Below are 13,837 nucleotides of genomic sequence, written 5' to 3' on the forward strand. Positions count from 1 at the left end.
AATACACATACTTTATCTGTTTGGTTATTGTATTATGTTTAATATAGTATCTCTTCAGTTTAAACCATAAATGCATGCTGTCCACTCAAGTGGATATCTGGAAATCTCTTAGAAAATTTTGTAAAAATAAAATAAATCAAATCTTGTTTTTCATGCCCTAAGAGCAATAAAAACACAGGGAAAAAAATCCTGAATGAGGTTATCATAATTCATGCATGAAAGGGTTAAACATTGATGTCTATCTTTTCTCAGCCATCGACTCATTTTAACACGTGTATGGCATAGCAGCAGCATTACCACATTGAAGCAATACTGCCATCTGGTGATATGAAAACAGTTAAGTGGATATTACAGATCCATTGCATTAATTTCACCACATATAATGTGTAAGTTTGTAATGTATAAGTGGTTTCATAATGATTCCTGGAACGTATGCAATTGAACTATTCTTAAACGATTCTACTCTTATTTTTTACTAACAACATCCTTTTTAACTGATCCACGTCAACTCACTATTTCCTGGTGTCGGTGCACCAGTCCCCGGGCTTCCTTCCTTCCAGAAATCTTTTTCTCACGGCCCGCGCTTAAAAGGTGCGGTCTGTCTTCCCATCGTGAGAACTTTCACACGCGTTTGTCTGGCAGCCGTCCGCAACTTACTCTCGCGATGACAAGGATCTCTCTCTCATCCGCTCCCATAATAAGCGACCTGGAAATCTCGCGTGACTTCAGAACTTTCCCACGCCTGTGCCACCCCCCCCCCACCTTCCTGCTTTATTTCTCACAGTGCCCCTCCCCCTCGTCTAAAAGCAGTCTGTTGCAATGTGGTGTGGAACGGGGGGAAATCTCGCGATTGTTGACGTTATTAGAGAGAGTTGGTGAAGATGGCGCCTGTTGTGACAGGGTAAGCAGCGAAATTGTTAACGGACGGGGCATGGAAAAGTAACAGCTAAAATAAGTTTTGCCCGTCTAGTCAGGATAACTTGCTTTGGTTTATTTATCTACACCCTGGTCGAGTGTTTCTGCTCTGGTTCCCCGTTTCAGCGTACTTTTGTCTGATTTTTGAGGTTTTCAACGATGGTCTCTTTTATTCAGTTAGCCGCTTAGCTTTTAGTTAGCTGATAGATTTTCGGCAGTTTTCCCGTAAACACTGAATGTTACGGAGAGCTAATATTTAACTGTAAACACAGTAAGGTTGTATTGACTGCGTCTTTTGGAACTTTAACATACTTTAAGCTTAAAAAATACATGTATACAAATTGAGCCAACTTGTGAGTTGGTGTACTAGAGAGAGAGAGAGAGAGAGAGAGAGAGGTTAGCAGATGTTAGCCAGTCTAGTAAGTCCATAACAGAGATTTGGAGCTTTCAGGGGATTAAAAAAATGTGTCTTTGTTTCATGTCAGACTTTTCAGTTAAACTACTTTTAGCTTAAAAAGTGTGTATTTGTAGTATCCCGTCACTGCTATTTAAAATGCTAGTGTTTCTTTTAATTTTTTGTTTTATTTTGTATCTCTTTAAAAACCTAGTGGGCATCTTTTGCACGTTTAAACTCGTTTATCTTGCCAAATATGCTGTCTTGGTAGGCAGATGACCAGGCTGTGTTCACCAGCATTGTTTGATAGAGTAACGTTAAATAATAAGTGATTTTTGAATTGTGTCTTAACTGTGTTGTATTTTGTTTTGTAGGAAGTTTGGGGAGCTCCCTCAGCCAAAGCGTTTAACAAGGTAAATGCACCGTGAAGTCCATGTGTTAAGTTTATCAAATGCATTAGGAAACTACAACTTAAATAAACTTTTCTATTGTATTGTGTGGTTTTGCAGAGAGGCGATGCGCAACTACTTGAAGGAGAGAGGAGATCAGACAGTGCTCATACTGCATGCAAAAGTCGCACAGAAATCCTACGGCAATGAAAAAAGGTGAGTGATAAGTTGCAGCTGTAAACATACAGTATATATGATTAGCTGATGCGTTTTAGACTGTAAAGTAAGTAAACATGAAGGTTAATACACATTTCTGGTCTTATTGTGAGTGATAAATCAGTGCCCATTATTCATGTTGACTAAATTAAGTTTTGGTCAGGTCCAGTTAAAGGTGCAGTAAGCAATTTCTGGTAAACCCTGTTGATATTTAAAATCACCAAAACAAATACGCCCATCGATATAGGGGTGTGATCCCTTTGGGTAGATCACACCCCTATCTCAATGCCTCTATCTCCACATTCACGTACACACTATGCAACACAGGCAACGATTATGGTGGAATCTGCTGTGCCTGGCTGCTGCCCGAGGGTATGATGTCATTAATAAGTAAAGGCAATTTGTGTTACTATTATAATACAGGTTGAGTCTCTAATTGTTATTTGTCTCCTCTACTCCTTCGATGACAAAGTCATACCTTCCATCCCAAAAAACAAACTCAGTTTTCACGAACGGCTCTCCACATAACACGATAGTCCAAGTAACTTGAATATTACAAATGTGACAAGATTAAGGGGTTATGGCTATCACTAAAAGGGAAACCAAAAGAAAAAACATATATTAGGAATATGTTGTCTTACTTTTCAGGCACACTTTGGGAGAGCGATGCTTGAAACGGGCGGTGGAGGAGGTTTAGACGATACGGGCTTTTAATAATAATAATCCAAATGAACAAACAAGCGAAGGTTCTGCTAATGTCTGTCTTGTGCACTGAGCTCGCTCTGCTCCCCATCACGAGTGTATACGCCCCTTACTGCTGATTGACTACAAGCGTGTTTTGATGCTCGGTCCGATCCACTTTTCAACAGTCACTTACTGCACCATTAATGCATAACGTCTGCACATTAAATGTAAAGTAAGGTAGGGAGAGTTATGTAAAATCAGATTTCTTATGAGAAGTGAATTGTTCTTTAATCAGTTCAAACTCTCTTTGATTTTGTTAGATTCTTCTGTCCTCCACCATGTGTGTACCTTATGGGTTGTGGCTGGAAGAAAAAAAAGGAACAGATGGAGAGAGAGGGCTGCTCGGAGCAAGAGTCTCAGCCTTGTGCTTTCATCGGCATTGGAAACAGTGAACAAGAAATGCAGCAGCTCAACTTGGAGGGCAAGGTGCTTTATGGATTTTATTATTGCAATGCATGCATATATTGTAAATGCTCTTTAAAATAACTTCATCCTGTCATCATTATCCTTGTGCTTTTCTTCTGCAGAATTTTTGCACAGCAAAAACTTTGTACATTTCTGACTCGGACAAACGTAAGCACTTCATGCTGTCAGTGAAAATGTTTTACGGGAATAGCGCAGATATCGGTGTCTTCCTCAGCAAACGAATCAAGGTCATCTCCAAACCTTCCAAAAAGAAGCAGTCATTGAAGAATGCAGACCGTGAGTCAACAGAATTTCTCATTTATGTCACTAAATGAGATTTGACCATAATTTTTGCTCAGCTCATTTTTTAATTTCTCCTAGTATGCATAGCTTCTGGGACGAAGGTGGCTCTCTTCAACCGCTTGCGGTCTCAGACTGTCAGTACGCGGTACCTTCACGTGGAAGGGGGAAACTTTCATGCTAGTTCACAACAGTGGGGAGCCTTCTACATTCACCTATGTGAGTCATTCACCACAACTGTCTATTAAACACAATATACTATATTAAAAATGGCAACAAGGCTTGATATTGAGCCCTAGTTGCAAAGTTCATTATGTCTAATGAAAGAATGTGTTAAAGTTATCTGTCTTTTAATTTTTTGAACCTGCAGTTTTTCTTGTTTGTTAATTATGAATTGGTAATAATGTGTAATTTTTAATTTCAGTGGATGATGATGAGTCAGAGGGAGAAGAGTTTACAGTCAGAGACGGGTACATCCATTACGGTCAGACGGTGAAGCTGGTGTGCTCTGTGACAGGCATGGCTCTACCCCGATTGGTGAGCTATTATCCACTTTAATGTTCATGATCATTCATGATTAAAAGGGCTGGGCTAAGAAAGTGTGTCCTATTCAATCATGGAATTATGTAAAGTTGTGTCACTGAATTGACGTCATATAATTTCTTTGTGCAAATATGTTTGTCATGCTGTGTACATTGCAAGTATTTTTTAGAAGGTGAAATGTTGCGTGTTTGTGTGTAGGTTATTCGTAAAGTGGACAAGCAGACAGCACTAATGGATGCCGACGATCCTGTGTCCCAACTACATAAATGTGCCTTCTACCTTAAAGATACAGAGAGGATGTACCTCTGCCTGTCACAGGAGAGGATAATTCAGTTCCAGGTAAGTCCATTGTTACAGAAACTTTATTAGATTCATACAGTTTTAAAATCTTTTAACTCAATCTTTTTAGACTTGCTTGGTTTAAAAAAAAAAAAAAAAATTTTTAGAATGTTTGGATGTGAAATAATGCACTATAAATGAAAACATTACATCTGTCTGTTTTAGAATTGCAATGAAATAAAACTTCCTCTTTTCAAAATTAGTCTTTTGAATTTTCATAGTCTTAATTGTTTGGAGGCTCTATGATATTTTTTTAATGGTAAACAATTCAAATATTTTTCTCTTCACTGAACTACTCTCAGGCCACACCCTGTCCCAAAGAAACAAACAAAGAAATGATCAACGATGGGGCGTCATGGACAATCATCAGCACAGACAAAGCAGAGTACACTTTCTATGAGGGCATGGGCCCTGTACCCTCACCTGTCACACCCGTGCCTGTTGTTGAGAGTTTACAGGTAATGCACAGTCACAATCAAGGCTTTAAAGGTGCTGTGAGCAATTCCAGATGTTTTTTATAATATCAACACATAACGTTAATGGCTTCATTACATTACAATTGTTTTCTATTAAAAGAGCATGGCAAATCTGTCATGTTATCTTGTAACCTTGAACCCTAAATGTTCTAGCTGAATGGAGGAGGAGATGTTGCCATGCTGGAACTGACAGGACAGAACTTCACACCTAACCTCAGAGTCTGGTTTGGAGATGTGGAGGCAGACACTATGTACAGGTAAAACCAACACACCAATCACAGTGCTGTACAGTTCAGCAAATAACAAAATATTTACCGTTAAATCAGGGCTGCCATAATTGAGTTGGATTCATGCGGTTCTTGAGGTGTAATAGGATTAGTATTATAATAGTACTTCTATTCACCTCTAAGCGAAGAATGAAAAAGAACTTTGCTCCGAGTATGTCAGGGCCTTAAGAACATATTCAATGTATAGGTTTTACTAGTATCAGCACAATAATCTGTTTATTGTCCTTCTTTAAACCCATTATTATTGTATCAGCAAAATCTAATATCGTTTGACCTCTAATTCATAAGTATTGATCCACATACATAAAGGAATTTCAATACATATGTACATACAGGGCTCTAGAGTGTGACCAAAGTTTGTAAGGGTGCGACTAAAATTTTTCCTAGGTCACACCGGTGCACCTAACGTCCTCGCATCCGATGCCTCTCCACGAACGAAGCGCTTGTTCTCCTTTGACAGAACTCTCACTCATGGTTGGATCATATCGTGGTCTAAACCAATCAGAGACAGAGATGGGGCGGGTCTTTGCCTCTAATTGGCTGTGGTCCAGATATTCCTGTAGGCCTACACTGCTCGTGCTCCGTGCTGTGTGATTGAAATTGCGACCTGAGCACCAGGGAATCAGGCCTCGTTTAAACTGTCAGTGAAATGTGACCCAATTTCGATTTTTTGCTCATATGTGACAGATCGGATGTGTTCTATGACCGTGTAAACAGGAAAAAAAACGCATGCATTCGGATATTTCGAGATTGGTTTCAGGCCTCGTTCATATGTGGAAATAAATCAGATATAAATCAGATATGTGCCAATGCGACTGTCATGTAAACGGGCAGATCGGATTTTCTGAGGCATTAGGCTCCGTCTCCGCGCTTTAATGACGAGCAACCCCAACACGCATCTGCAAAGGGACGGATGGCTCGACGAAACGTTGTGTCGTCGTAGGAGAGGAATGTGGACAAACGTTGACACAACATATCAAAGGTTGGCTTGCTCATCCTAAAATTTCGGACCCACTGCTCCTCGTTAAAGCCCGCCACGATCTCATGAAACTGCGTCTATTGCACGAATTTTATTTATCGTGCCATTTAGGCCTACGCCAAAAATAGTTTTTGCGTGCGTATGATACGCACTTTATGGCGTTTAATACGCACATTTACAGTGCTTATCATATTCACGCAAAAACTATTTTTGGTGTGAGAAATAAAATTTGTGCTATAGATACTCACTTTCATGAGATCGTCCCGAGATCTCTCTCGCTGCGCGTTCGTCCATCTGTGCAAGAAGAACCCCCTTTAAACATGTGCAATGTTTCAGATCTATAGCAAGTGTAAACACATGAATCGGATATGGGTCACAATTTAAAGAACGTGTAAACGGACGGTCAAAAAAATCGGATATAGGCAACAAATCAGAATTGGGCATCAAGACATCCAGTGTAAACGAGGCCACGGCAATCAGCATCAGCAAAATAAACACAAGAAAACAAACGACGAACAATGAAAAGATATAGACGCATATTGAGTGTTTTTTCTTTATGAAAAGTAGGCCTGTTCCCCCCAACACTCTCCCCGGTCAATGCTCCGACAACAGCCCAGTCATGGCACTTTTAAACAGTAGTTATTTCTATTTTGAAATGTTTTATTTTGCTTAAAATGTTTTATTTTGGCAGCTCAGTGAAGATTTTTATTTTTATATACAGTATAATTGTGCTTCAAAAAAAAAAAAAAAGTATTTACCTACACCTTATTCTTGTTTAAAATCATTTACCCGTATTTTCCGCACTATAAGGCGCACCTTCAATGAATGACCTATTTTAGAACATTTTTCATATATAGACCAATTTTCAGTTGGTAAACATGGTGACGTTTTTATGTGGGCGGAGCTTAGGTGGTGGCAGAACGATCCCTCTGGCCGCTTCACTAACGTAAAGTCTGCAAGTTTTGTTAGCTTGTTTTTAACAATGACTGGAGAAAATCCGATTTTATCTTAATGTGCAAGGTCACTCACTGTCCAGGACCGCGATTGTTATTTGCAAAAGTTAATTTTAACGGACGGAACCAGATTGGCTGACCCGTACACTCATTGAGGATCTGACAGGATTAACGTTAACGCTACCTCCGGTTGAGTGGCCTGACTTCTACACCTACCTGATAGAGAAACGGAGGGCATATAAATCTTTAGATGCCTATAACTATGTGCTGAATGGTGATGTGCAAGACGTGTGTGTACGATCCGCAGTTCTGCTAGCCAGCGCCATGAAGACGACAATGTAAAGAGTGACATTACGGTGCAATTTTAACGAGGTGAATATTTTCTAGAAATAAAAAATTGCAGATAAAGCATATTAATGTTTCATTGATTCTTGCACCCAACAACACAACAAGATGACATTTAATAATAATAAGAATAATTTAAGATCCTTATTTTGTAGGCGAATTTGTGCTGGTTTGTATTCACCGCCTCCAGTTTTCCCTTTGTTCTGCCACCAGCTAGCGCTGTGACGTAACTGTGACGTCGGCTGGAAATTGGTCTATAGGGCGCACTGGATTATAAGGCGCATAAGATACTGCAGTCAAACGTTTGACTGGGTTTGCATTATGCATCCACTAGATCAGTGGTTCCCAAACCTGTCCTCACGGCACCCCAACACTGCACGTTTTCTTTATCTCCCTAATCAAACACACCTGATTCAACTCATCAGATAATGAGCTGATGAGTTGAATCAGGTGTGTTTGATTAGGGAGATAAAGAAAACGTGCAGTGTTGGGGTGCCGTGAGGACAGGTTTGGGAACCACTGCACTAGATGTGCTAAAGGGAATGTCAACAAAACAGTCAGACAAAGTCAAACTTTATTAAGCGTTCTGACAACTCTGTTCACTCCCATGGCTACGTTGTTCAAACGTTAAAGGAGAACTCCGGTCAATTTTAACATTGAGCTAATTTTTTTGTCAATTTGGAGTGCTGTCAGTACAGATAACAACGACAAAAACCGGTGTTGCCTACACCGTGTTATCCTCTTTTTAAAATTTGCACCCTGTTGACTTAAACGGGACAAGTTTTAAACCTGCTTTTAGCCTCTTAACAACCTTAATGTGTCATTACAAGTGCACAGCCATGTGAGTGAACATGGTGAATTTGACTGCAGTAAATGTGAAAGATATGAATAAAAATGATTTTTATTCAGCCAGCTCACATACCCGTATTTTCTTCCTGTTTTCGGTCGAAGTCCACAGTAGTCGATTGTCGAGTGCGCGCGCGCGATCATTGATAACTAAGCAACAGTGGAGACTCAGACTGTCAGCCGATGACGGTGCTGTGTGGTGTTCTGAGAGTATCAGCTCAAATGGATAGTTCATCCGAATCAGATGTTGAACACACGGAGGAGGTTTGATCGCGCGCGAACTCGACTGTGGACTTCGGCCGAAAACAGGAAGTAAATACGGGTATGTGAGCTGGCTGAATAAAGAGATTATTCCTGCCTTCGTGAAAGCTCGGATCACAGTTGAGACTGATATATTAGCCCAGGCATTCACGATCCATTGGCAGATAGTGGCGTAAGTCGCCCGGCGCTGTCTCCCCGTCTTGTTGAACGTGTGTTCACCATCCACATATAAGGCGCTCCGGATTATAAGGCGCACTGTCGTTTTTTGAGAAAATTAAAGGCTTTTAAGTGCGCCTTATAGTGCGGAAAATACGGTACATAATATATATGAATATGTATGGAGCGTGATAAAAAGGTGACCTAGAAATTGTGGCGTTAAGGGCGACACGAGCCGAGGAATAAATAAATAAAAAAGTTAGGCGCACCAGTGCAACCAAGGCAAAAAGTTAGTCTGGAGCCCTGACATATTGAATAAAACATATACTTAACATACATAAACTTGCAGTTAGTCTGTTTCACTGATAAGCAGTATAATACTGTCCTCATTGAATGTGAGCCTCAGCCAGTTTAATTAAGTAAAATAATCTGTGATGCATAAGGTATTAATTTAAATTTGTGCATGTCTTAAATTTGATTTTAAAAACTTTGCAGATACCCTGTAATATATATCTCCTTTTGTTTTCCTGACTGCGTGATGCATATTGGCAGAAAAAACGTTCCAGATATATTAAGAATATTCGATACATAATTGTCAGTAATTCATACGTACTCACAATACAATCATGTACCGTTTCCTGCAGGTGTGGCGAAAGCGTGCTCTGCGTGGTTCCTGACATCTCTGCGTTCCGTGAAGGGTGGCGTTGGGTTCGGCAGCCGGTGCAGGTTCCTGTGACTTTGGTCCGTAATGACGGCATCATCTACTCCACGGCTTTGACATTTACCTACACGCCGGAGCCGGGACCGCGTCCTCACTGCAGCGCTGCGGGAGCCATACTGCGGGCCAACAGCAACTCCTCCACCTCACCATCTTCATCCTCCAGCTTACTGCTGCAGTCAGCTGTCGACAGCCAGGCGGGATACGCAGCAGGGAGTGTGTCTTCATCTTCCTCCTCTTCAGCTATGTCCGTCTCCTAACCTGGGAATCTTGGTGCGCGTTTGCGTGTGCGAGTAAGTGAACCTTTGTGAGAGATGGTGATTCATCAGTTTGTAGACTTCCTGCGTAGGTTCATGGGATACTGATCACAAAAACGGATAATGGTGCCACAGAGAGAGAAGCAAAGGAGAGACAAGACTTCACTCAAAGACTGGACAAAACAAATGAAGGCATCTCTTTTCTTTTCTCTCTCTTTGTTGCGGTTCTTGTTAAATCTGTTTCCTCATGTCAGAGGAAGTGGCAACAGAAGTGATGTGTGCCGTGGATCAAGATGCCACAGGATCAATGCATAGCCTTACATGAAAACAAAAAAAACAATCAGTCAAAAAAACAACACAAACAAACAAAAAAACAACACCTCTTCAAAACAAAGCCTTTTCTAAGTAAGTGCAGGACGGAAATGGCTTTGCGAGATGTTGTTTTCTACTAAAGGGCTTAATGCACTGTTTCGCCAGGCTTGGAAGAAAAGTTATCATAGTAATATAGTTTTTACGGACCAAGGAATATTATTATTATTATTATTATTATTTTTATTGATATATAATTTTATAAGCTTTAGCTAAGGTACATTTTTCACCTTTTTAAGTTTTATAACATATAGTAAACTTTTGTTACCAAATAGTTTTGTATATTTCTTATGAGCATTTGGGCTCAGAAGGAAGAGGTTCATGTGTTTTGAAAGCCTGAACTTATAGCTGCCTTTATCCGTCTTGGCAAATGCCTTAAGTCTTCTGGAGTTTTTCACCAGACCCTTGTCTCTTTTGTAATATTTTTGTCATGTATATTAGTCCTTTTTTTTCCCATTCTTTTTTTTTTCTTCACTAAACCGGTGTAATATTGATGCCATTTTTTGCGTATTTGGGAGAAGGTGACTCTTCTGCTTTGTTAAACTTTTCTCATATGATGTCTTTAACACAAAAGCTTTAACTGACTTTGCTGGTAGGCCTTATGTGCCATATCGTACTCAACAGATAGCCATTGATCTGGCCCTTTTTCATTGGCTATATAGATGTTCAAACTGCCAACATAAAAATATCCCACACCAAATGGATTACCTTTAGTTGAACATAAGCGCACAAAATCCCTTTGTTGCTTTGTTTGGGGGTCGGCGATTTCTAATTAATTGGTTTATTCAAATCCTGTGGTAGGGAAGGACTGTACCGGTCTCGATTGCATATCATTCATGCTTACAGTGTCATGATTATTGTTAGTATCATACTAAAATCAGTGTGTAGGAAAATTGCTGCTTTGTTGTCATGTGGTTAAACCATATAGAGAAGGGATTGTGGGGATTCTGTAAGTACAGTTACAAGTAGCCCTGTCTGTTTTTGTCTAGGAATGAATGAAAGTTTGGACTCTCTGTGCTTCTAGAAAGGCGTGTGCAAAATTACTTCTTTTCAGAACCAGCCAATTAGTGGTTTACCTGACTGACTAGTTGACTAATTGGTCTTGTAAAGCCTTGTAATTTGGTTGGTTTCTCGTTCACCTTACCCTGATCAGACGTTTTTCTTAGGAGTTTACATAAGGTGCACTCGTGTTTGAAAACGGCTAGATGGAGCACAATCGGAACAATTTTTAATTTATGTAGTTAACCACTTTTGTATTAAATGTGACATTTAGTTAAAAACAACACTCATACTGGGATGCTCAAATGGATTTTTTTTAAATGTGAATGGTGGTTGTACTAGAAATCTAGATAAACTAGTCATCCTCACTAATTGACTAGTTTGTCTTTGCTTGTAGTCAACTAGCATATCGGTGTGAAGCTGAATGGAAATAACCGTAAAAAGCACTTATCGCATTGCTGCGTGAAGATGTTTGGTTTGTAGGGTACAGACAACAGAATCTTATCCTACCTTTCATATGTTTTGATTTATGAAACCGCAGAAGTGACCGGCCTTAATGTACATAAAAAATGACCCCTATTAAATTGACAACACCATGTGTAATTTTTTTTTTTTTTTTCAATGTTTAGTACCAAATGTTCTCTTCTGTAATAGCTGTATCTAAAGCAAACTAAAAATGAGGCCTTAAACCACTACTGCTTAATTACTGGATCTGGTGGTAAGATATTACACTACAAATTATGCTCTTTTGTAAAAAGGGCATGATTGTTTTTTTTTTATACCTTTTTCAATGTCACAGAAAAAAAGTCATCTCAAATCTGTCTATGTGCATCGTTTGAACAGAGAGGAAGAGACACCCATGAAATAGAGTGCTCTGGAATTTGCTTTCAATCGGTATGGACTGCATTTTGTTACTGTTTGGGATTTATATAGGAACAGAAGTAGTTCCTCAATGGTTTTGGTTTTTAATTTATCAGTTTCTTCCATGGCTAATATTAATATATGAGTTTGTCTAAAAATTATATTGATCATTTTATATAATTTTTTTTATTGTATAATGGTATGAAATTATAATAATGGTTATGTTAAAATTTCAAAATTTCTTCCATGATTGAGGGAAAATTACTATGAAAAGTCTTTTGTATGTCACTTTTAAAATGATTATTATTATTATTTTTACATCTCTTTTTTAAACTGTCAGGCCTTGAGAAATAAAAGCCAAAACCCAGTAGTTCTTGTAAAGCCATTAACTTGTATCTATTGTGAGCTATTTCATTCAATTCCTCAATCAGGGAAGAATGTTAAACCATATCATCACGTGGAAGTGCCGAAATGGAAACTGCCAAATCTAAAGGTCAAATTGTGAAAGTAACACAACCTTTCCATGTATGTCTTCAGTGTTATTTTTTTGTCTTGTATCCCGCTGTCTTCCAGAGTGTTCGAATCAGAGGATCTGAATGGTTAATTTCAAGACTAACCAATGTTGACTTTCATTATCACTATCGCATAAGTTAGTTGCCTGTCACATGTGCCACTGTGCTTACATTGAGCAGAAACTAGTGTATTAGATCACTGTTATCTTTGTCGGTTTTGTCTGTAGAAAAAAAGGATGAAAATGTATGTGTTCTCAACCGTTTTAACGGATTGTTTTACATTTTGGAAGTTACCAGCCTTTGCCAAATGGCTACCAGCCATTCTGGTTTTGAGTGCATGCTCTAGCAGATTTGAACTGTATTGGTGCTGTCTAACTCCTAAAGGGCCAGTGTATCTATTGCTTTTGGAATGGATCACTAAACACTGTAATAGATTCAAAAAGTGTCAAGTTGTTCATTTATTTTTGTCTTTACTGCGCTAAATTGAGTGTATGATACAAAACCATCAAGGAAGTGTGGTACGAAGATTGCAATACTGTCATGTGACCACTGTGTGCTTGAGGGATGGTTCAGCCAAAAACAAAAAATCTTGACACTTTCCTCACACTCATGCCATTGCAAGCACTGCAGTTTAAACTGCCCTAATCAAACACAACTGATGCAACTCATCAGCTTGGCTTGTTAGTAAAGATTCCAAGGTTGCATTTAACACCACTCCGCTCACAAACTTCCCTAAGCACTTCCATTTTGAAGTGCGTTCAACTTCAAGTGGACAAGGGAAGTTTATTTTGACCGAGGGAGCGAGTGTATGAGTCTGGAGTGTACACTTCAGGCAGATCCATAGACAACAATGTAAAACTACACTTAATTTACCCACACACTTTACATGATTCAAACAATGGAGGGAAAAGTAGTTTACAGCTGTAAGTTAAGTTAGGCCAATTCAGCAGTTTAGAAGAGTTACACTGAGATAAAACACTACAGCATAGCTCCATAGCAGATTCAAGTGATCAAGGGCTTAGGGTGTCCCATTGCAAGGGTTCTGCCAGTAGTGGACACTCATGCAACATAAGCAATGACGTACATTCGAGTGATCAAGATGGAGGGAAGTTAGCTAGGGAAGGGCATAAAAAAGTGGACTTGAACGCAGCTCAATACCTTAGATGGGTGTGTCAGATAAGAGAAATATCCAAAATGTGGGGTACTTTTGAAAAACCAGGGTTAGGTAACACTGTCCTACAGAATTGCTTTTTGGTGTGGGGAGAATCCTTGGTTTAATCATGCAGTGCTGGAAACACTGTAATAGTAGTATGGTGGTATACCATTCCGAACATACCCACTGTTTACCATTCTCATTGGTCGCAATATAAATTGAGATGCAAGTCTTTTACAGTAGGGAAGTGGATTGACTTACATTGTGGAGTGCCAACAACAAATTGGCCCTCATTACTGCTAAGACTCTTAAAATGATAGTACCTCTGAACTCTCTTTACTGGTTATCAGGGATTCTGCAGTAAATATGATGGAATCCCAATCCCATATATTCATCTCCAAACACTAACTGTTGGGACAG

The 13,837-nt window shown here is 39.3% G+C and overlaps 1 protein-coding gene across 2 annotated transcripts; it reads left to right on the forward strand.

The window, feature by feature from the left end:
• The first annotated feature begins 294 nt into the window (after positions 1-294).
• rbpja (recombination signal binding protein for immunoglobulin kappa J region a) lies at positions 295-9,900 on the forward strand. 2 transcript variants are annotated; one of them, XM_056236181.1, is made up of 11 exons: positions 295-336; positions 1,684-1,722; positions 1,819-1,914; positions 2,919-3,084; positions 3,186-3,360; positions 3,445-3,582; positions 3,788-3,900; positions 4,105-4,245; positions 4,548-4,703; positions 4,875-4,978; positions 9,193-9,900. In XM_056236181.1, exons 3-11 carry the CDS (start codon positions 1,826-1,828, stop codon positions 9,524-9,526), a joined length of 1,416 nt encoding a protein of 471 aa, XP_056092156.1. In that variant the 5' UTR covers positions 295-336; positions 1,684-1,722; positions 1,819-1,825; the 3' UTR covers positions 9,527-9,900. The 2 variants fall into 2 exon arrangements, with proteins under 2 accessions (XP_056092156.1, XP_056092155.1); XM_056236180.1 differs by lacking the exon at positions 295-336 and adding an exon at positions 556-901.
• Positions 9,901-13,837: the final 3,937 nt, after the last annotated feature.

The sequence above is a fragment of the Rhinichthys klamathensis genome, unplaced genomic scaffold, assembly GCF_029890125.1.
Source record: "Rhinichthys klamathensis goyatoka isolate OS25496 unplaced genomic scaffold, OSU_Roscu_1.1 h1tg000440l_1, whole genome shotgun sequence".
Taxonomy (NCBI): Eukaryota; Metazoa; Chordata; class Actinopteri; order Cypriniformes; family Leuciscidae; genus Rhinichthys; species Rhinichthys klamathensis.

Excerpts from the sequence above, each read along its gene's own strand:
- rbpja (XM_056236180.1), top strand. The coding sequence starts at position 882 with ATGGCGCCTGTTGTGACAGG. Across the intron at positions 902-1,683 it reads ATGGCGCCTGTTGTGACAGG|GAAGTTTGGGGAGCTCCCTC; the intron begins GTAAGCAGCGAA and ends TTTGTTTTGTAG. Across the intron at positions 3,085-3,185 it reads AGCTCAACTTGGAGGGCAAG|AATTTTTGCACAGCAAAAAC; the intron begins GTGCTTTATGGA and ends TTTCTTCTGCAG.